General features: G+C 39.8%; 1 protein-coding gene across 3 annotated transcripts in view; it reads right to left on the bottom strand.

The window, feature by feature from the left end:
* syt7b (synaptotagmin VIIb) overlaps positions 1-23,202 on the bottom strand; it is a 96,421-nt gene that overhangs the window by 12,339 nt on the left and 60,880 nt on the right. For all 3 annotated transcript variants that reach the window (XM_026910876.3, XM_026910877.3, XM_053238161.1), the window contains 3 exons: positions 17,455-17,574; positions 1,885-2,008; positions 388-655 (listed from right to left, as the gene is read on the bottom strand). In XM_026910876.3, the coding sequence (XP_026766677.1) occupies positions 388-655; positions 1,885-2,008; positions 17,455-17,574 (512 nt within the window). The remainder of the gene's footprint in view (positions 1-387; positions 656-1,884; positions 2,009-17,454; positions 17,575-23,202) is intronic.

The following is a 23,202-nucleotide window of genomic DNA, read 5'->3' as shown; positions in this document are numbered from 1 at the left end:
TATGCCCCTCCCACCCAGAAAGCACAGGCAATTTTTGCTCTCTTAGACTCCTGGCCATAGATAGCTGTGACACCACCTGTGGCACATTAATTTATTTTTCACAGAAGTCAGAGGGAACCCTATATAATTCCAAGGTCTTGATTTCTGAATGGATTTCCGACCTACTGGCTGAACCCCCTTTAACTGGAAATCGAAAAATAAATATCAAGTAAAAGGGCATCGTCTGGACAATACGCACAAGAATATTATAGCTTGATTCAAAACTGAGATTATGGCAATAATAGCAGCGTAGTGGTATTATCTGATAAAGCTAGTCTGTAATTAATTTAATTGCACTGGAAGAGAAGAAGAGAGAGAGAGAGGGATAGAGAGAGAGAGATTCTTTACCTTCAAACAGGAAAGTTTCGTTCCAGTGAGGGTTCAGGTTCTTTCTCTTCACCTTGGTCTCCAGTTTGTGCTTCTTGTCTGGCAGCAGATAGATTTTAACAAATGGGTCTGAGGTTCCGGAGAAATCTTTTGCCGGTAGATCCTGGCCTTTAAGGATCTTCACAGTAAGTGTGGAGTCCTGAAAGCTGTAGCCCACGCTGAACTGTATTCGTCCAAGCTTCTCACACACCGGACCCTCATGTTCTTCCTCTTCAGAGCCTGGAGACAACTGCCAGAGAGACATTCTGTTATGTTTAACCCTTTTCTCACTATTTCTCACTCATAGCTTAAAGAAACAAACTGAGACATTTTGTCCAAAATTGTGTCCAAAAAAAATTATTCTTAGATCAATGTATTTAAATTAAGGACAGAATTTGTAAATAACGGCAGGTTAAATGTATACATTTATGAAATTAATTTGTTGCAGTAACTTTATGTCAATCTGTAAAAGCTACATAACAGACCATAATTTTCCGAGATTGGAAAGTGAAGACACAAAGTGAAAAGAATCACCTGAGGAACAAACAAAAACAAGAGCAAACGCAACATGGTACAATTCATACACAAGACTAAGCATGAGCGAAGTGATGAAACACACAGAAACCAGAACTTAAATACTAATCAGCGGGTGTAGAAGTGGGTGTGGCCTAGACTGGACGTGGGTGGGGCTTTTATGTGAACCCTACCACTATGCTGTGGAAAGCAGAGCAGCAGGACAAAGAATTGATTTTCATTCACAAATTCTAACAACAAAAAGCAATGATGCAGAACATAATTTTATTCAGCTCCTAAAGTTCTTCTACAGTTGCTCAGCTACAGTACATCACTCAAATTCATAACTGAGTCTGTGCTTCTGTCCAGCTTTTTATAAGCTCTGTTGGTGTAAGCGGAAACCTGATAACCAGATAAAGTGAAAGCAATGATCAGGATACATGGCCAGAGCAACAGGAAGTGAAGAACAAGCCAGAACTCTGTAGACGCTCCTAATACAATCCTACGGGATTCCTTTCTTTCTTCCAGCCAACAAATTAATAATAATAATAAAAAAAAGAGCAACCTGTTAAATTAGCCAAGTCTAGATTCAGAGTCTGGGGAAAGTTCACTGCTACAAGTGGAAACACCATCATTAGGCATGATGATTAAAAAAAAGGAAAGAATGAACTCCATGCCACCCACATAATGCCAGGCAGACCTGGTAAAGATGCTTCCTGACTGCCCCCCTGGTGATGTGTTCCTATTTTAATTACCAGGCTCTCCCTGGAAAACAGCTCTTTTCGACACGTGTGTGTGTGTTTGAGTGATTGGAGTGGGAGAGAGCACCACTTATACCCCTTACTTACCACATCATGCGGTTAAAAGATACATCCAACTCAAAACCGCAACATGCTGGGTAAGGACGGATGGAGTAGATGATCCACAAAACACACAGGTATTCTTATACACACGTCATTGTCTTACCATGAGCATGTCACTGGTGACGGAGTTGGCGAGGTCTGAGACGGAGGAGTTGGCGTCCGTGCGGCGGTTGCTCTCGTCTGGGGTCTGGCCTTTAGGACTGCTGTTGGCTTTGTTACCAATGGCTCTGCAGGCAAATGCGAACAGTCAGTGTATACGACTTAGGAAATGACTGCACTATTCCCAAAAGTATGATTATTGTGTTGAACTTATAAATGATGACCTTTGACAGAACATTAAGTCCATTAAGGAGGGGTGTATTGAGTGTGTACACCTTCGCTACATTTATTTTTGATCACTATTACAGAGTAAAAAAAAGCCTTTAATCCTAAAGCAGATTAAAAGAGTTTAAATAATTCTGTTTCAAGAGCCAATCGAAATAAAGCAGTTTCTGACAAAACTCTACATTTCAGGAACCAAATGTTTATTCAGCTGCAGCAATGTCTGAGATAGTGGAGACCCAAACCCAATAGCGGATCCCAGACCCGATTTATCAGCTACGTTCAGTTTCAAATCCATTAATGGAAACAGTGTGATCTTCACTACGATCCAAAAGCTGTGGAGATATCAGCATTTCACAGCGTAGAAACATGTACAGATTGTCCTTTAGCTAGCTGAGTGAGCTGGACTAGCTAGCTAGTATAAAAGCTCTGTATTAAACTCAAGATGTCACGTCGATGTTCAGTAGCGAGTGTGTTTTATATATATATACATATATATATATATATATATATATATATATATATATATTTAGGCTATAGATAACACTCAGGTGTTATCATAATGTGTGCTAGATAGCTAGCAACATGTACAAATGAGTATGAGTTGGCTAACTTTATGTGCAGGTGCTTTTCGTCCGTGTCAGCTGTAGAAATATTTTTAAAAAGTGATTTATAAAATATTTATTCAATTTTAGCTTTTTACCAGACGACTTGTTTACTCTTACTTGAGTCATTTTCTTGGGAATTATTACTACAGTAGCAGTATTTTTACTCAAGTCAGTGTGTTTTGTTCTCTGTACACCACTTGGAACAATGTAAACAAAAACGGGAAAAAAAAAAAAACTGTTGCTGAAAAGTTGAAAATTTGACATTCATTCTTCAATAGTATTTTGAGATGTTTTCTGAAGCTGTAAATCTACAACTTCATCCTGCAGTAACGCAGAGCCGGCGCAGGGGGGCGACGAACGTCTGCAGCATGTGTGTGTTATTCCTCTGAGAAACCCAGGTTGTTGGCAAGGCAACAATTAGATAGAATGCACACACACACACACACACACACACACACACACACACACACACACATACATACATACATTTTAATGCTTTTATTTACATCAGCATACATGCCAACAAATCATAATCTAAAAATGTGTGTGCGTGTGTGTGAACTATCACTTCTCACACAGCATTTCTTTGCCCTCACAGTGTCTCACACACACACACACACACACACACACGTGTACACGCATATTTTCACACTATTATTGGATCACACAGGCGCCAAAGAATCATGATCCAAATAAAAATGTGTGTGTGTGTGTGTGTTGATACTGTAAGCTATATGAGCTCACTAGCACTTAAGGAGCAAGGTGCATTCCATTAAACTGGATTGTCTTGACCCTCTGATATTCACCTAAGTTATGTAACCATGTCTCATAAGCAGCTACATGCAACAACACAACTAAAATATTTCAGTGCTAGTGTACTCATAGCTTCAACACATGATAGGTGGGATATGGAACAGGCAACACATGCATAAAAACCAAACAGATGCATGGTTACGAATATTAAGTACTAGCTCAACAGCATTTGACTTAGCCTTAGTTTAGCACACATCCCTGATTTTTTACATTTATTTTTTCATAAACTAAAATGATGTCGGATTAAGAATACACCAAAGACTGAAATCCAGGAATGCTCCAGTATGTGAGTGAATGCTGGTACTGGGCTGGAATGCTGCACTTGGACACACGGGATGTCAGAATTGGATTGGTATTAGATAACAGCCGATACTCAGAGCTCTGATATAGTACTGTAAATGGAAAATGTCAAATATGTGCATCTCTTCTAAGCTCTAAAACCATGTACAGGACAATTTAGCCACAAAGTTTCCTCAGCAACCTCTCTTCTTTTCAGCTCGTCATGTTACAGGGAGACCGGAAAGCACCTCTGTCCCGAAGACTCTCCCATAAATAACATGTATTTTCATTATTATTATTATTATTATTATTATTATTATTATTATTATTGTACGTCCTAGCAAGAACTAACTGCTGTTATAGAAAATTAATCAACACCTTCTGGCCAATCAGAATCAAGCATTCAGCAGTGTTGCATGATAAGAAAATTGAATACATTCCGTGTATTTTAATTTCATACAAATTAAGGTATTTTAAGGATCTACAGTGTGAGGCTTTGTAGCTGTAGCTGTTGTTATAACAGATCTTGACTTATATTTCCTTTCTTTAGGAAACTAAATGACTTTCAAAGAATGTATCATTTCCAGATTGCTGGAAGTAATTTAAATTCTCTGGAGAGATGTGCAAAGACGAATAACGACGGGCAACAACGACTGCCAAGCACAAGAGACATCTCCACATAAAAAAGTGCAGATGTCTATCTGGACAGGACGAAGATGATCAGCCCACTCGTGTGTTTGTCTACAAAAAGAAGGCAATTTAGTCTGGAATTCTATCAGGGGTGAAGGAAAAGAAAAAGAATTAAAAGTGCTGCGTGAGGGATGACTGACACATTCCTCACTCGGTGTCTACAGCACACACTCACAAAGAGTTTCCTGTGAGCGAGTCTTCACCAGGTCACAGAATAGTTTTGGTAATTTTGGTAGCCTTCGCCCAAGGGATGTTCTGGGACATTGCTTGGTTCACCGATATGTCCAATTCCATTCAGTTTTCCATCAGAAATTGCATTAAAGTGCCATTTTCCTCTGGGCATCATGATGATGATGATGATGATGATGATGATATTCTCATCCTCTGTGGTCAGCGTGACCAGCGCAGCCGTGTCAAACTACAGACGAGTACCTCTCTCCCTTTTTCCAGACTAATTCTCAAAAATAATGGATGCTGTAAAATTACTTTCAGCTCCACAGGTGGCCAAATGCATTGGAGTCCAATGATGATGAGTACTGACCTGCGTTATATCACACAGAAGAATAGATTATATCACACAGAAGAACAATATCTGGAATACTCGTAATTGCCTTGGGAGTTTATTGGGTTTTTCCCCCTATTTTTTGCATTGTATTATTTTCAGCTAATGTAAAGTAACAAATTAAATTATTCTCCTCACAAACTCATTGTTTTTTAACAGTAATTGGACTAAGTATTATTTAAGTGATAGAAAGCGACTTCCATTTAGCTCTTAATCCCTAAAAGTACAATTAATTCCTTTGGAGCATTCATTTATAACTTCTAATAGTATCAGTAAATGTTTCTGGAAAAAACTCATTTGCATTTAGTGACGCTCACAAAACTCCATAAAAGGTAAAGTGCACAGGAAGCAGGGAGCACGAAATGAACGATCAGGGTAAAGCCTGAAAAAACAGAAGTTATTTGGCCTCAATACTCTGCCAATAAAATATGTAATAATATGTAATAATAAAAAGCGAGCACTAAATCTTCCATCAGCTGAGTGCACGAGTAGGATATGAATGTTTTTCCGTTTTTTCATGAATTTCATGATTTTCATGAATACCAAATTTCTTGTGTAAATGCTCATATTAATGATTTAGGAATAAATCTGTTCATATCTAGCTTGATAAATGAGGCCAACTGCTAAACATGGAGAAAATTCCAAGGAAACATCCACGGCCACATTAAGAAAATAAAAGCCGGTATAAAAGACAATTAATATCATACATTTTTTAATCTCCAATTTGAAGACATATGAAGATGTAATGTGTGGCATCTGGGAAAACCTGGCTGATGTTGCAGTGGATGAATTCTGGCAAAGAGCCAAAAGTGATGAAAAATCTGGTTTTGATTTTTTGCCAAAAAATGACATTTTTAACGTAAGGGTATTTACAGCCCTATAGTGGGTTTTGGCCCACCTCAACAGATCAGGGGTCTCACTGATCCACGATGCATAAACCATGCATGCACACAGCTCGAGGTGTGACTATGCGTATGTACAAACCCCTGGTGATAGAAAGCGGAATTGCTGCTAAACTGATTATCAAGAGCTTCCATGACACTTATTGGTAATCATATACTTGGCACACGCAGCTTTGTGCGGGGAAAATGTCTTTTTAAGGACAACAGGAATGTGATAAGTGGCTCATGAGTCGATTTCATTTGCCTACAGCAATTGTAGTTGGTCTCATTTCCAGGGATTTTAGTCTCGGGAACATTTCAACAAGAAACTGGAGACAGGTCCGGCGGCAGACAGCTGCTAACTTCTCACAGGAGTAATGCAGATACATCACCATCCTAACAAATTAACAGCAGAATCATTAAGCGCATCACATATATTTCAATAGAAACAGGGTTCCTCTACAGTGCTATAACTTTACTTACGTACATGTGCAAAAGAGACATCAGTTTTAAAATTTATTAAGTGAAGCGTTTTCCCTGTCCACGACACTTACCGTATATATACTAAATGATGCAGCCTTTGATATTATATGATATTAAATATTCTTTCTTTCTGACATTAAAACTAGAAACTAGCAATCTAGTACAGCCAAATACGCTGCTATATTTTATTCATGCTTAAAGTGAACTTATATACGTGAAATGCTCTTACTTTTTGTCAGAGAACTGCTTGAACAAAAATGTTAACAATGCTAAAAACTAACGAAGGCCAGTAGCCCCAAGTGTCCAGCAATTCCGTATTCTCCGAATGAGATCATATTAATAGGATTTACGCTCATTCACTATTAGCCCTGTTAGCACATTTGGTTAAACGATCTCTTTGAGACACCAGTATGAATATAAACGACTCCCAACCGCAAAATATGCAATATTTGTTTGAGTTTGACAGAAATATACACAGTGCCTTGAGACGCTTGGTAATGAGTAAGCTTTTGAGATATTAATTATAAAATACGCAGCGACAGGCTTTATATATGCAAGAAAGAGTGAAAGTAATAAAGAGTGGATTTGCTCTTCTAAATGTAAATATTCCTTTTGTGCATAAAATGAGGATATTTTGACGACATTTATGCTTCAGAACCTGATGTCCACACTTCATCTTTTTTTGTTTTGTTGCAGTTCTTTGCTCAGCGTGGGAGTTAAAGTCAGGATGCTGCTGTCGTAACGTTCCTTCAGGACGAAATGCGATTATGCAATGATATCACTCGAAGAAGGCAAAGCTTTCTGTTGCTTTTCAGAGATTACTAGCCTTAAGTAACTCACTTCTGAGGTTTATGGTACAACGCTTCCTGAGATTAAGACATGGTCTGGTGAAAGGATCTTTTTTTTTTTTTTTTTTTTTTTTTTTTTTTTTTTTTAAATCAACATCATCATCGTTATTCCATCCTTTTTTTAGACGGACATGCAACAGGTCACTGCGCAGTGTGATCTGATGTAAGGGCAAAGCATAGATACAACACACGGGTGTTTGTCTTACACACTCTCTCTATATTGCGAGATGAATATCTGTCACACGATTTCAAAAAACTTTTACAGACATTTCATCTTTTTTTGTTAGAGCATTACACACTATACCATGACGAGGCATCTCACACATACAGTACAGTCAGTTCTGCTACATATAAGCTAAGAAGCATATACCATATAACATATAAGCATGGGATAAAACACCTCAGCAACCCCAAATCTGGAGGAAACTGACAATTCCAACATCATTCAAATAGATTCAAACAACTCAAAATATTGGCGCCTTTATGTACACGAACACGAAGTGTAATCTGTCACTCTGTTTGTTGTCATTTTTTACATGATGCATTATGAAGGCACTCGTGCATTTTACAGAGATCCTCGAGCTTTTTCTCCATTTCTACACTCCGCTGTCGAACACTTTGTACATCCCGCCATCATTCTTCTGACTTGGAGAGATTCTTGAAATCTGGAGACCACACATCCTGCAATATACGTCTGGTTTAACCCAGTTTCAGACCTGCATGCTGTATAAAAGTGCACACACACACACACACACACACACACACACACACACATGCACACACAACAGCTGATCTTTTATATGAAGTTAAGAAGCTGCCAAGCAAATCATTAATCGTTTACTCCGTTATCTTCATCAGGGCCGATTCAGTGTCCTGCGTTCATCAATTCGCTGAGACACGCCGAGCGTAAAGAGCTGCTGAAACTGAGAAACACGCGTAAACAGGAAGCAAATTTCTGTTTGTGATTATAAGCATTGTTATGAGGCTGTGAGGAGGTGTGTGTGTGGGGGTGAGAATGTTATTCAGGACGAGCACTTGTGTAAGAGGAGTGGGCGATTAGGTTTAATCCTTCATCGAAACCAAGAGTGCGCCCCAAAAGCTAGTGTTCAAGACAACATGGCTTTCTGATATTAACATCTACGTGTTAATATCAGACTCAAGATGTGTGCAAGAAAAAGGGAACAGCATGGGAAACCATGAGGAAGGGTAAAAGAGGGGAATGTAGGAGGGAGAACTGAGAAACGAGATAAGCACTACTTAATCCTACACACTATGAGTCTGGCGCAACACATCTGAAGTGTCTACTTTCGAATATTTGCGAGTAGGATGTAGTAGTGTTTAGAAACAAGAGAATAAAGACATTGCTTAGCAGAGGTGAAGCACAGAGCTAATATCATGTGTGGAATTTCTCACGCTATTTCGCATAAACACGATTCCAAAAACTCTATCACTTCAATGAAAGTTGGTGATTAGCTACATGGTTCAGTTCAACAATGAAGAAGAGTTTTCCCTCCTTTAAGTAGATAGTAGGAATGCCAGTTCCTGTTTACTGTTGTCTAGAGCCATTGCTGTTTTCCACAAGCTAATATGCTAGTACACTAGCCGCTAGCGTGGAGAAGCGAGCTAGTGTTAGGAGTCAAAAGTCTGTTCTTTTCTATCAGCTTATGCTTCCATGGTTCGTTCATTTATAGGGTTAAGGTTCATGTAGATGAGCAGGAACAATTTTTATTCAATTTTGACTCACATTATTTTTTATGCATTATGTTTTCGGGTTCCATCCATCCCAGATTCTCGTAAGCGCAACATCTCTAAGTTATATGGAATAATCATTGTAACCAGCAGATGAACTGATTAGACTTGATCCAAACAGGGTCAAGGTCACAGCAAGGTCAAATATCTAAAATATTTTTTCCCAATAGCTTCCTTTCTGTTTATCATACAAAGATGTTACTTACACGTTCACGTTCAGGAACTCGAGGCCCATTTTTGAGTAGCTACACTTTTTGCCATCGGTCCGTCCCTGTGTTTGTCTGAGATTTGAGATTCTCGTTAGTGCAATATCTTAAGAACATGTGGTTAAACTGATTAAGATTTTGAAATAGATCCAAACAGGGTCAAGGTCACAGCAAGGTCAAATGTCTGAAATCTTCAATAGCTTCCTTCATGTTTGAAGTATATTTTAAGGGAATTCCATGCATACAAATTAGTAACAATAATGAACAGAGGTGGATATTAATGCAAAATAACATCCTAAAATGGGCAAAACAATAAAAAAACCCAACAGAAAACATTAAAAATAATAATAATAAAATAATAGGATAGAAAATAATGCTGAAAGATCTGATTTTTTTGCTTGCTGCCTTTTGTACATTTGTCTGCTGGCTGAGCTGCAGCACTTACGGTATTTTTATGAGAAACGGTTTAAAAATAGAGCAGCTCATGGCGACGGTGCCGCCGACGCAGCTGTGTTTCACCTCTGATCACGCGTCAGTGTTAGTTAGCTGGACACCTGCCACTGCACACCTCATTTTCATTTCCATTCAATTACCTTCTACTGCCATGTAGAGACGAGCAGCAAGACACACACACATATACACACACATACACACAGAAGAGGAGAGTCTTCAAGGGTGTGGGATTATGCAACTGCTGTCTTTGGGTCTTTTGTGTGTTTTTATTTTTTTTAAGCTTCAGGAGTAAAAGCGCTACAAATCTAAAAATGGGTTCATTTGTAGTTATTTTGTTTTGCGCTATTTTATGTGACAATTTGTTAGATCTGATCTAATCTTGATCCATATTATAATAAAATAATGTAGCGCATGGTGTATTTTGTGAACCACAAGTCACAGTTTGTTGCCGTCTGGCAACATAAATTCACAGTGTGGTATAAATTTACACATATGTACACAATGTTTGTATTTTAAGCTACAACTACTATTAAAAAAACATAAAGACCCTAGCAGAAAATAGCATCATTACAGTAAATTACATGGTTTTAGTCTTAAACATTGGTATGTAACGACTGCATAGTAAAGATGGACAAAGAGAAATTTGTACCAGATCTTCATAATAATAGTTAATAATAATAATAATAGTTTGTTTATAAATGAAGAGCTACAGTATGTGAAGTCGAAGCACTGGGTCACGCTAGGCCACGTTAGCATCTTCCACACAGGGTTAACCTGGTAGTCTCATATGTGGTTTCTGAAGCGTACAGCTTAGCGCACTTTAGCCCGAGTGTTAGAGACAGATTTATGAGGCATGTATGCAGGGCAGAGCTTGCTAAACCTGCTGCTGTCACGCTTGGCCTGCGTTTATTTCCATATCATAAGGATAAAGATACCAAGCATTCCCTCCCTGGCCATTGCCGGTGTGTGTGTGTGTGTGTGTGTGTGTGTGTGTATATGTGTGACAGAGATAGAATATATAAAAGAGATGGGGGAAAACATTTCTGACAGTGACTTAAGCTGTCCGTCTCAGCTCTGCTACTTCTGCTCGTGAAATGACACACGATCCAGTGTTCAGGGGAGGGATACTGGAGGGATAGAGAGAGAGAGAGAGAGAGAGAAAGAAAGAAAACCTTTCCCTAGGACCTTCTTGCCAATTTGTTCTTTAGTCCGCACTTTCCGAATGACTAGGAACACTGGCGTTTATCCAGTTTCATAGATCCACAGTTGCATACGTAAATAGCATTCTATTTCTATCATTCGCTTTGTAGATGGTAGAATGATATAAGGATGCAGTGAATACCTCACTCAGTGAGGAAGGTCCTAAAGTCCATACATACAAATTGTGGGCCATTATCTGTAGTTATCATTATCAGCATCCCCCAGTGAGGGAAAAGGGAATCAGGAAGTCAGTTCGAGTCAACTCAAGTTGTGACAGAGCCCTTCAAGTGCAAGTCGTAGGCCACAAAGTGGAAGATCTGGTGGTGGGGTACACTGTGAAGTTCACCACATATGTCTACCTGTAGAAGCTACCTCCCAAGCTTTGGTTGCCCACTCTAGCAGCAGAAGTGGCGGGGGAGTAAAGGAGCCTGTTCTGCCACTGATCAGGCAGGCCTCAGAGTCCTTAGCCATGGTTTCAATTTCTCCATCAATGCCTGGATGCCTGGCCACCACCCCAAATCACGACGTCTCTGCTTAACTCGTACTATTCCTAGCCGATCCTCATGCACCACATTGCACATAAATTAGTATTCAGAAATTAGCCACGTATTGAAGCACCAACTCACCCGGCTGCTGACACAGTTGTCTGAAAAAATCTGTCGGAGGATGACACTCTGGGTGCTTCACTGATATCTCCGAACCTTATCGCCGTTAAATAGCTCTGAAAAGATTCCAGCCAGTAAGTCTATGACACAGGAGGCTCTGGAGAGCATCCTCATTGCTAATATTATATTTTTTTAAAAAAAAAGAACAAGAGTGCAGCTTGATCAGTCATTCATTTACTCATACCTCTTTTCTCGTGTCCCAAATCCCAACACACTGTCGTAATACACACGGAAAGCACACAATACTGTCGTAAAACATAACAGATGAAACAATATGAATGTAGGGGGTACACCATGCAGTCAGAGCAGGGGCTCAGTTAACCACACTGTGTGTCATGAAAAGAATGAGGGATCTGTCATGTGGAGGGAAAAGTGACTCCAGCTCCAGAACAGCACATGGCATGGCCAGGAAAAACCATTCAACCACTCTAGCAGTATGCAGCTAAACGCCTGCTAGTTGGTCAGATGGCCAGGGATGTGGAATTCTCTGACCAGATAACACTGAGGGAGAACCTGATCCAGCAGGGATCCAGCCCAGCGTTGCATGTTAGTGGAACTGAGCTAATATAGCAGACTCGGAGGGGAACAGAGCGTGGCAGAGCGAGGGAAAACCACACAACCCTGCTAACAGCTGACACAGAGCAAGTCTGTAGAGATAAGGGAACAGTGTGACATTTTATTTACTTAGCTTGTGCTTGCAATGTGTTGGGCAGATGGCAAAATGAACGAAACAAAGACAAAACAAAGATCATGGCTTTGCAGCCCGCTCGAAAGACACACACACACACACACACACACACTCAGTAGAGGTTTACATTAGTTAGTCTCTTTGTGTATAAACTTATACATGCTCAGGAGCATGAGCAGGATACGCAGGTTTTTTTGAACTTACAGGATTTTCATGAATACCAAATTTCTTGTGTAAATGCTTGAATAAATCTGCCTGTATCCAGCATGATAGAAAGAAGAATTTGAGAACGCCCTCAATCCCAGTTGGTTGACGTTTTCTGACCTTACACCAGGGGGGCACACGCCCCCAGTACCCCTGTACTACCCCACACTACCCTATAGGCTGTAAGAGAGGTGTCCATTATGATTATCTCTATCCAATAGGGCACCACTCCCAACTTGACTCCCTCTGTTAAGAGCATCCTGAATCACATTTGAGTGAGCGAAGTATTAGGCTGTAAAACACCTCCTCTCCATCCACTCCCCTTCCTCAACTCAAGGTGCTACAGGTGCTACAGAGCCCAGTAACATTCTATAATGCTTTCAGCTGGATGGTTTCATGTTCCTTGAGTCACTGATATGATTTAAAGATAGAACCTCTATACTCTAACTATCCACATGATTTGGGAATATGTTTAAATTATGATTTTTTTACAGCCTTCAGACAGTGCACCAAGTGGCTTCACTGCACTGTGAACAGAACGATATCATTAGCTCTATAGAGCTCTGATATGGAGATCTATGGTTTCACTTTGATTGCAAGCAAAATGTGACCATTAACTCACAGTCAAACAGCTGTGCCAGGAAAACAAAATGGTTTATAACAATACACACATTTAACTCACTCTTTTTCACCATAATTACACTCCCACTCAGCACAGAAAGCAGTGAAGTGAGCTGCATCAGATTAGATATTGAGATATGCGATTCATTTGAAACTGGGACACACACCATGGGGCAAGGAAAAGGGGGCAGTGGGATGGGGGCTTGAATGATGGAGATGATTACTTTATTTTAACACTGAGTAGCTGAGGTTTAAATAAGAGCTGAGTTCCCAGTGGAGGAAGAAGAGACAGACAGAGTCTTACTTATTCCTGCTCTCTTTGGGAGTTAAGTTTTGTCTTACTTTGTCTTGCTCTCATTTTCTGCCTCTGACTTTCACTACAGGATCTTTTAGGTACATATATCATCTCTCTTACATATACCTTTATGATGTAAAAAGTAAAGTAAATGACAATTGGGTGCTTTGCAGGAAGACCAGAGTAGAATTTGCCAGAAAAAATCATCTAAAAAGCATGTACAGTTCTGGAACAATATCCTGTGGACAAATGAGATCAAGATAAACTTGTACCAGAATGATGGGAAAAGAAGAGTATGGTGAAGGGAAGGAACTGCTCATGATCTGAGGTCCAAAACATCCCACAGATGCTCGATAGGATTGAGATCTGGGGAATTTGGAGGCCAAGTCAACACCTCAAACTCTTTGTCATGTTGACTGACCGGTTTGCTGCTACGCAGCCCCATACGCAGCAAGCTTTCTATCATAGCCAACATTATCAGCAATTTGTGCTGCAATAGTTCTTCTGTGGTATCAGATCAGACGGGTTAGCCTTGGCGCCCCACACGCATCAGTGAGCCTTGGGCCCCTATGACCCTGTCACCCGTTCACCGGGTGTCCTTCTTTGGACCACTTTTGGTAGGTACTAACCACTGCATACTGCATTGTGGGGGAACACCCCACAAGACCTGCTGTTTTGGAGATGCTCTGACCCAGTCGTCTAGCCATCAAAATTTTGCCCCTGTCAAAGTCGCTCAGATCCTTACGTTGCCCATTTTTCCTGCTTCCAACACATCAACTTCGAGAGCTGACTGTTCACTTCCTGCCTAATAAATCCCACCCCTTGACAGGTGTCATTGAGATAATTAATGTTATTCACTTCACCTGCCAGTGGTTTTAATGTTATGGCTGATCCGTGTATGGCTGCCAATGGAACTGGTTCCTTTGTATTTACTGATGATGTGACTGCTGACAAAAGCAGTGTATAGCGCTATATTATCTGCTCAGATTCAGCCAAATGCTTCAAAAGTCATTTTTTAAGGCAGAGAAGTGGAATGTTCTGCAATGGCCAAGTCAATCACCTGACCTGAATCCAACTGGAAGAACTGAAGGTAAAATGCTCCAAGAACAAGCCAGCTGTACTGTAGACAGCTACACTAAAGGCCTGGCAGAGCATCACTGTGGAAGCAGCCGAGCGTCTCGTGATGTCTATGGGTTCCAGACTTTAGGCAGTCATTGATTGCAAAGCAAATATTAAAAAATGACAATTTAATTCCTGATGGTGTTTGCTTGTTCAATCATTTTTGGTCCCTCTAAAAGGGGCAGGTGATGGGGCAAGACACTGCTGCAATTCCCACACTGTTCACCTAATTTGGATGTAAGTATCCTCAAATTAAAGATTAAAGTCTGCACTTTGAATTCATATCGATTATTTAATTTCAACTCCAATATGATGTGATAGACAGCTGCAATAACAATAACTTTGTCAATGTCCAACTATTTATGACCTGGCTGTACATATACATTTCTTGAATTATACCTACAGCTTTCAGTCCTTCTAGTTTTTGAATTCCTAAAAACTCCAAAAAAGGGATTCTCACACCTCAAATTCCACCTCCTCTCCATAATTGAGTTGTTCCTTTTGCACAATACCAATAATAATCCTTCCTTCCCCAAGAAAAAAGGTTTGGTTAAACAGAAATCTCACAAGTTCAACAGTGGTTATTACTGACAGTGACTCATAACACTCCACCCTCATGAGGACAGTAACAGATTTTCGAAATGAGCCTGGAGAACTGGGTTAGTGCAAAAACAGCCTCATATGTTTGTGTTCACACACTGGCCTGTAGGTCAGGTGGACTGAGAATAACGTCTTCTGGCTCAGCAGGGATGTTCCTAGACTAGCACATCTGCACAGGTGTAAACTCCATAGTTGGGAAACAAATTGATTTAATACAGGGCTGAAATAATGCCAGGTGTAAAAATTTGCAAGTGTAAAAAATTCTAACAAAGCCTGTGATTCCTGAAACGGCATTCCAGAGCAGATATAATTGTGAAGCAGGAACGGCAGTGGGCTGCTAATCACGGGTTGCCACCAGTCGCAGCCACTCCGAGCTCTCTGGAGGCTGAGCAAACACGTGCCATGAGGATGATTCCCAAATGAAGAAGATTAGATACTGACTGCTCACATGCACCTCTCTTATGAGAATTAACATTTCTCCTGGGTCTATAGAAACATCTTGTTTCTGTGTGTATTCATGCTGCTGAATGTAACATAACCTCATCCATGCCTTTGCTTCAATTACTGAAATTCCTTTCTAATCTCAGCTATCAGACACCTCAGACACTCGCACCGTCCATATCAACCTCTCCGCATTCTAACATCCTGCTCTTCTACCATCGTCCTTCCCTCTAACCTCTGAGTGAATAAATCAGAAATTCAGTAGCTGGTTCTCTGAGAAAGTGAATGCTCCAAGGTCTTCACCAAGTCCAAAGTTTTTTGTTGCCCAGCAACTCTACAGTGCGCCTTCTCACTTAAACCTCACTATACCAATATATTTAGCTGACTTATCCACTGTATCCTATGTACTAACAGATATTATCCTGAGACAAGCTGTATCTTATGAGTGATTACATCCTGCAAGCAAGTTAACAAAGGAATCAACAGGTATGCTAGTAGACCATATATAGCAATAAAAAGTAGGGCAATAAAATAAATAAAAAACAACCAAAGTACTCTAAGTCTAAAGTAAAGGAAGGAAGGAAAGTGAAATAAGTATAATACATGCTAGAAATCCAATATGCATAATTTAGTATATATGCAGTTAAATAATATAGTAAAGTAATGCATCAGTACATAATTAGAAAGTTATATACAGTACTGTGACAAAAGTCAAGCACATGGAATGAAATGGTGTAAAGCAAAGAGGATAAAAAAAATCTAAGGTATGTTTCATTTAGCCCAGCTTCTGTTTTTTCAGCTAATCCCTGAAAGCCTTCATTTTGTTTTGTCTGAAAAGTGGTCTGTTATGTAATAGGCTACTTTCTTTACTGACATACAAACATTTTCCTGCGTTTAATTTTGTGCTGGAAAACTAATGTTTGGACAGAAGAAGACAGAATTTTGCACAGTACTATACATTCTTCTTGGCATCCCATCATGTTATCTGCTATGGCTCATGAACCCATCATGAGCTCTTGGATTGCTTTCAGACCTCCAGTATTTGGTTCGGTTATTTCGAGCCATGCTGTGGTTTTGGAGCAGGTGTGGAAACGTCCTTCAAATTTGGGTCCGGACCAAATCAAGATGTGGTATTGGAAGGTTGCCAAAGAAACAGTCCAATTTAAGTTCAAACGCTATCCAACACAAAGGAAGTGCTGAGCATTATAGGGCTGTCAGTTTCAGTTATAGTGGCTAAGCTCATTTCCACTGAGTAGTGTGACTGAACTACAACCATGCCTTGACAAAACTGTGACAGTGTAATGGTACATTCGAGTGAAATTTGTGGATTTGTGTTTATCAACACGGGAAGGATAAAGGGTGAGAGTCACCAGAACACTTTCGCAAACACCCTAATACACGTCTGTACACGTGGAAGCCTATTGCTTGTGTGGTGATACAAGTCTCCAGGAGTACAAATATCCAGGATGCAAAAATGTAACTCTATGTGACAATGCACTGTTTCTTGTAAACAATGATTGCTATGGGGCCAAGGGAGCAGTGAATAAAATGTGTTCCTAGGCTGAAAACACACAGGAACACACACACACACATACACACACTCCGCAATTAATTGATCAATCCATTTCCCAACCATCTCTAGTGGGTTTTCTATTACGAAAAAAAAAGTTTTTAATAGAAATGACTAAACACTTAACACTGTGTCTTGTCTGAGGTGCAGAAGTCGGTATATGGATAAAGACAAGATGCAATAAAGGGCGATGAAAAGAGTGTTGGAATAAATGATGCCGTGGTGTGTTTGGTTGGAGTGCTTGTTGATGACATCATCTTGTGGCTCGCCTTCAGGAAGACTCAGCAAACACAAAGCACCTGACGGAAACATAAAACTTTTTTTTTTTTTTTTTCCCCACATCGCAGACTGTCCAGAGAACGAACGCTAAACTCTACCTCTTGTCGCCAGGAGGAGTTTCTTGGCTCGCTGGCTTCTCCTGCAGGTCTGGCAGGTTGGCGAAGTCGTCCTGTTCTGCCAGGCCAATCGCGAGAGACAGCACCACCATCTTGCCTTCCCTAAAGTAAGACACACACACACACGTACAATTATCTCTAAACCTGATGTAGCAATTTAAAAGAAGATGAGAACAATCTAGTGAGTTTAGGTCAAAGTTTTTTTCGTATATTACAGTGTACATATTTTATCATCATTTTATCAACCAAACAAACAGGAAATACTGAGTCTTTTTATTCAGTGTTAAATATTTACTTAATATTTAATTTGACATTTAATCCAATTACCCACTGCTTCACATCACACACACTGCACTTCGGCATTCAAAGGAAAATTCTTGCATTGACTGAAATTGCTGTTTTTTTTTAAAAACAATATTAGACCTGTGTTTCATGTGCTCTACCTAAGGCATCACTTTAACCGGTAATTGCCTATTAAATGTAAACCTTCACACTGTGCCATGCAGTTGAGCTTTAATAATCATTCATGATGTATCCTGTGATGTGTGACGTACTGTCTTAGCTGGCTGCAATAAAAATGTGTCTTAGCTTGACCCGTCCTATTCACATGCGATGTTACAAATAGCATCTTTCTGAAAGTAGGCCATGTTTCAAAATCCTAGACGAAAAACTCCTCCTCACATGATGCACACACTTTTTTCATTTCGTATTGCGGATAATGTTGCACTCGCTGAGCTTCAGCATTTAGAGATTATATTTTTAGAGACTTTTCGACTTGACGGCCACAGATCAGGTTCAGCATGCAGGCGTCCATATAATTAAGCACTTAATCGCACGAGCAGGAGTGCTGAATATCTGCATACTGAATACTGAATATCAGCACGGCTGTGATTCGGCTGTAGTCACATGACCGCAGGAAATCACAACTGATAAATCACAGTACAACACTTTCTATAAACAAGAAGCTAATAGAAACCACCCAGAGAAACCGTGGTAACGTTGCCATGGTAACGCACAGTCTGACTGACAGCCCATAGTAAGTGCAGTAACAGTTTCAGTGTAACGAATTATTGCTAGAATTGTAATCTAGCTAGCTAACTAATTTAGTTAACATAGGTGCTATAATACTAGTTCTAAACAAGTGATAAGTGATTTATTGCTAAGCAAATGATGGCACTTAAATACACTACAACAAGACAGATCAGTACGTATGTTATAAATTGCCGTTTATTAGTTAGTTAATAGCTAACTAATTAGTTAGTAAGTGCGATAAAATAACCAAACCATCAGCCTTTGCTAAATAGTCATGACAGCTTACCACTTACCAGCCAAAGTTTGTGTCGAGAAGAGAGACCAGGTAGCAGAAGAGACCAGGAGCTTCAAATGTCAAAATAATGCAATGCAGTCATGGCCAGAAATATTGGCACCCTTTCACTTGTTTTAAGATAATGCACCAATTAATTTGGACAATTGTTGAAATTAAAAAAGTTTGTTATTCATATGTGTATTTTCTTTGTTTGCTTTAATACAACACACACAAAAAAGCCGAGGAAAAAGGCCAAATCAGATCTTTTCCACACAAAACTCCAGAAATGGACTGGGCATCATTATCAGCACTCCTTTTTTTAATTGGCTTTCAAGCAGGTTATCCTTCTTTAATTTCAAATGAAACTCAAGGTGGACAGGTTACAGGTGCTGGCAGTATAGAAATCACACTTGTGTTGTGTGTCTGTGTGGAGCACACTGAGCATGGAGAAACGAAAGACGAGCAAAGAACTGTCTGACGATTTGACAAACAAATTTGTGGAAAAGCTACAAGTCCATCTCCTGAGACTGTAATGTTCCTGTGTCCCCTGTATGCAACGTCTTCGAGAAGTTCGTGGCTCATGGCACTGTTGCTAAGCTCTTGAGATGTGGACGGAAGAGAAAAGTTGACGAGAGGTCACAGTGAGAATGTGGAAAAAGAAAAAAATACTGTTAAACTATTAGTGAAATGAACTTTTTGCTATTATTTTAGAGCAATTTGGGAGTGTCAAGGGGTGGCAATATTTCTGGACATGCCTGTATTTCATGAAGAAAAAGTCTCAGTTGCATGTAAGTTGTAGTGCACAAAAAAAAAACACACAAAAAACCCCAAAATACAACAAAACAAAACTGTAACCATGAGGTAGATTCAGGTTTTATTCCTAAAAAGCAGAAGAATGGAGATTGAGTGGTTAAATGAAGTTAAGTGAACTTGGATAGTGCCATTGTCCACATTCACGCAGTTCGGCGTTAGCAATTAGCCACCAATGGCGTCAGCGCCCAGGCCAACGGAGCACGAGCCCCGGCTGCACCGCGGTAGCGCTGACCGTGTTTGATTTGCACATTTTAATTTTGCGGTCTGTAATTGCAAAACCCGTCAGCGGTAACTGAATGAAAGGAACGACTCAGTGAGCGACTGATACCAATTAGTTCTCCTTAGTGACTCGTTCAAAAATATTGAATATGTAATGCACAACCTACCCACTCACTGACAGACACACACACACACACACACACACACACACACACACACACACTGGCACAGTCCCGAAGCTCCTGATGTCCCTCAAGCAGTGTAGTGACTCACTCTTTCCTCGGACCCCTCCTCCTCTTCCCTGCTGTCTCTCTGTCCTGCTGTTTTTATGTCTTTTTCACTCACATTCATTAATCGATTATATAATAATTCACGCATAGCATTTGTTAAGCATTTCTAAATATATCTATTTCTGTGTTCAGCTCTAGATAACACGCATAATTTGTCATTCATGTCGCATTTGAAAAGCAGATTTTTTATTTTTTTTTTTTTGGACAGATTTGAAGGCAGCATCGCATGGATCCTTGTTGGAGAAGCCAATTCCACAATTCTGCTCTCCAGATAAGTGGTCCAAGGCAATTTGCAAAACTGTCAATCAGCCAAAATGTCCTGCAACGCACACACCGCATGCCTAAATCATCGAATGCTTCGTTTCTCCAAACAAACTTGTTTATGTGGATTCTGACATTAGGACACATAAAAATGGCGTCTATAAAAATAGAACGGCACAGAGCTAAAAACAGGAGGAATGGCTTCTACACTAGTCACTTTCTTCCTCAGCACAGAGTTTGGTGTCACACGGCACAAGAATCAGCGCTAGGTAGGAGGCGTGGGAGGCAGAATTGTAGGAGTTTGAAACATTCTGGGAAAAAAAATGTGTCTGGCACAAAAAAAGGGGCTGGAAGAATTGTACATCAGAAGCGATTTTGGATGCCTGTTTGGATAATACGCAATCTACTCTGTATATTCACTTTCCCCAAATTAATTTTTAATCTACACGGCAAAGCATGATGGCGTCCACTTCTTTAGCTTTGTACAAGAGCTACTACGCAAAAATGCTAAAGGAATAAGTAAGACGTCCATTTTATCACCGAGCAAACTGTGAGCAAACTCTAAATAAAATAAAGGAGCAAACTTTGGATGCCATAACTTGGCTGATAAACTACATCTGGAAAAGGGAACACTGGGTAGAGAGAAAGAAAAAAGGCATTCGGGACATGGTGTATGAGTGATTTATCATCATGTGTCGTGATTTAGACAAAACTACAGACACAACTGCAGAATTAATGGGATTCAGACATTGGTGTGTGTTTTTGGGCTTCTCTCTTGCTGCATATAATATCCATCTATAGCCTGTGAAATTAATGGATATAATGATCCACACTGTGTACCATTTTTTAAATTTTTTTGTAGACAATAATCTATGGCTACTAACGTGAAAAAAAAAAAAAAGAATAGAAAGAGCTGTTAATAATATTAGTTTAGGTTTAAATAACATTCAGGGAGTTTAAAACTGGCCTTGAAAACTCCCTGCTTTTAGTAAAAAAAAAAAAAAAAAAAAAAAAGGATAATTACCATTACTGCGAATGTAAAATGAGAAAATCATGAGCGGTGCTAAGACTCTCCCTGGGTCATTGTACCGCTCTCAATCAGAAAACCTCCCCTTCAGGGTTTTGCACTTCATTTCCTGCTGGCTATGAATTACCTCTCCGAGCTCCATGTTCATGCTGACAAATGAGACACCTCAAGTCACTCCACATGACATTGCGAAAGACTTTTTTTTCATTTCTTTGTTAATAATAATAATAACAATAACAGTAAAGCATCTTCTTTTCCTTAGTGTTATTATTATTGCCCACTTTTGTTCTGAAAGTACTGTAGCAGTTTCACAGTTAATGAACAAACACTTTTCACTAATGGTTAACTACTGAAAAGACTAATCTAATGCTAAAAATAAAGGCTAATCTAACATTATGCTAATCCAACATCTAACAGCTGTAATGGCTAAAACCACTTATAGTAGAAATCGCAAATAGAATAGCTACATCGTTATTTTTAATGGCTAACTCCTAGAACTGCTGATCAAATCGTCTATAATCACCAAATGACAATCAAGTAGTCAACTAATAATCTAACCTTCAATATTCGAACTGTTAAAACTGCTACTCTAATTCAGAACTGCTATTAATCATAATAAATATATATATATACAGTATATCACAGTGTCATGGACTGATTTTCTTTCTTTCCTTTCGTCTGCCTGCTGTTGCTCTAGTCCGTGACAGTCGGCTGAGGGAGGGTAATGATGCTGAAAACAGGAGATCACCACTGATCTGATAGCAACTGCATGTAGTGATACTAAAGACAGTAGAGCGCACACACACACACACACACACACACACACACACGCACAGTGGTGCTTTATATCAGTGGTTTATTATAACCTTGGCACACCTGGACACATAGTGTGTAATTCTCCAACAATCGCTTGCCAGCATAGACAGTTTTCAAAGACAGAGTCATTCGGCGTAGTGCATACACTCATGAGAAGGCTCCTTAAGAACCTTAAAGAGAAGGTGGGGTGTGTGTGTGTGTGTGTGTGTGTGTGTGTGTGTGTGTGTGTGTATGTGTGACTAGCAAGCTATTTAGGTTAAGATCTAAGGTGCTTGGGCCCTATTTGACTCAAATCTGCTAGCTGAGCATGTCAACATAGGAGATGTCATAGGGATGGCTGCAGCATTTATTGGAAATGATGCATCATACATCACCATGTGACTATGTTAGAAGGGTCTTGATACGCGTGCGCATACACACAAGGAGGTATTCGTGTGTTTTACACCTGGAAGTCAAGAGGCGTGAAATAGAACACTGCGGGAGTTTTGCCAGCCTTATAACCCTTAAAGTGTGCCCTTTCCTATCCAGCCATAAACCATATCTGCAAGAACAACAACCAGGACGGCCACGACACACAAGACGCCAGGCCTCTCTGCTCTGAAGGCTCAGGAAATATAAGACTGGCATGCGGTAACACGTTATGGTAACATGGGTATTTTAAATTTTTAAAGTTAGTCTAAATCCTAAACTTACAGGATGAGCAATGCTTACCCATGGATAACACAATTCACTTTAATATTGGTTTAAAAGCCTGATGTTCTCTAATAATTGAATATAAATGACACTTACTGTATATGATGATTGTCTTCTTCCCATCACTGGTTTTTAATGTCCTGAATCGTTTATCCAAAAATAATTTTCATTTTTGTCTACGAGGACAATGAGGCCACAGATGTGTCACAAATCTGGCATTAAATGGCCGCATGTTAGATCAGATTAGTGCTAAGCCAGAGTGTGAGACCAATCAACTCAGCAATGAGGAACACGCCACCTGTGGC

This window comes from Pangasianodon hypophthalmus, chromosome 11 (genome assembly GCF_027358585.1).
Source record: "Pangasianodon hypophthalmus isolate fPanHyp1 chromosome 11, fPanHyp1.pri, whole genome shotgun sequence".
NCBI classification, from domain to species: domain Eukaryota; kingdom Metazoa; phylum Chordata; class Actinopteri; order Siluriformes; family Pangasiidae; genus Pangasianodon; species Pangasianodon hypophthalmus.
Note: the sequence above shows the minus strand (reverse complement) of the source record. Positions and strands in the feature narration are given on the sequence as shown.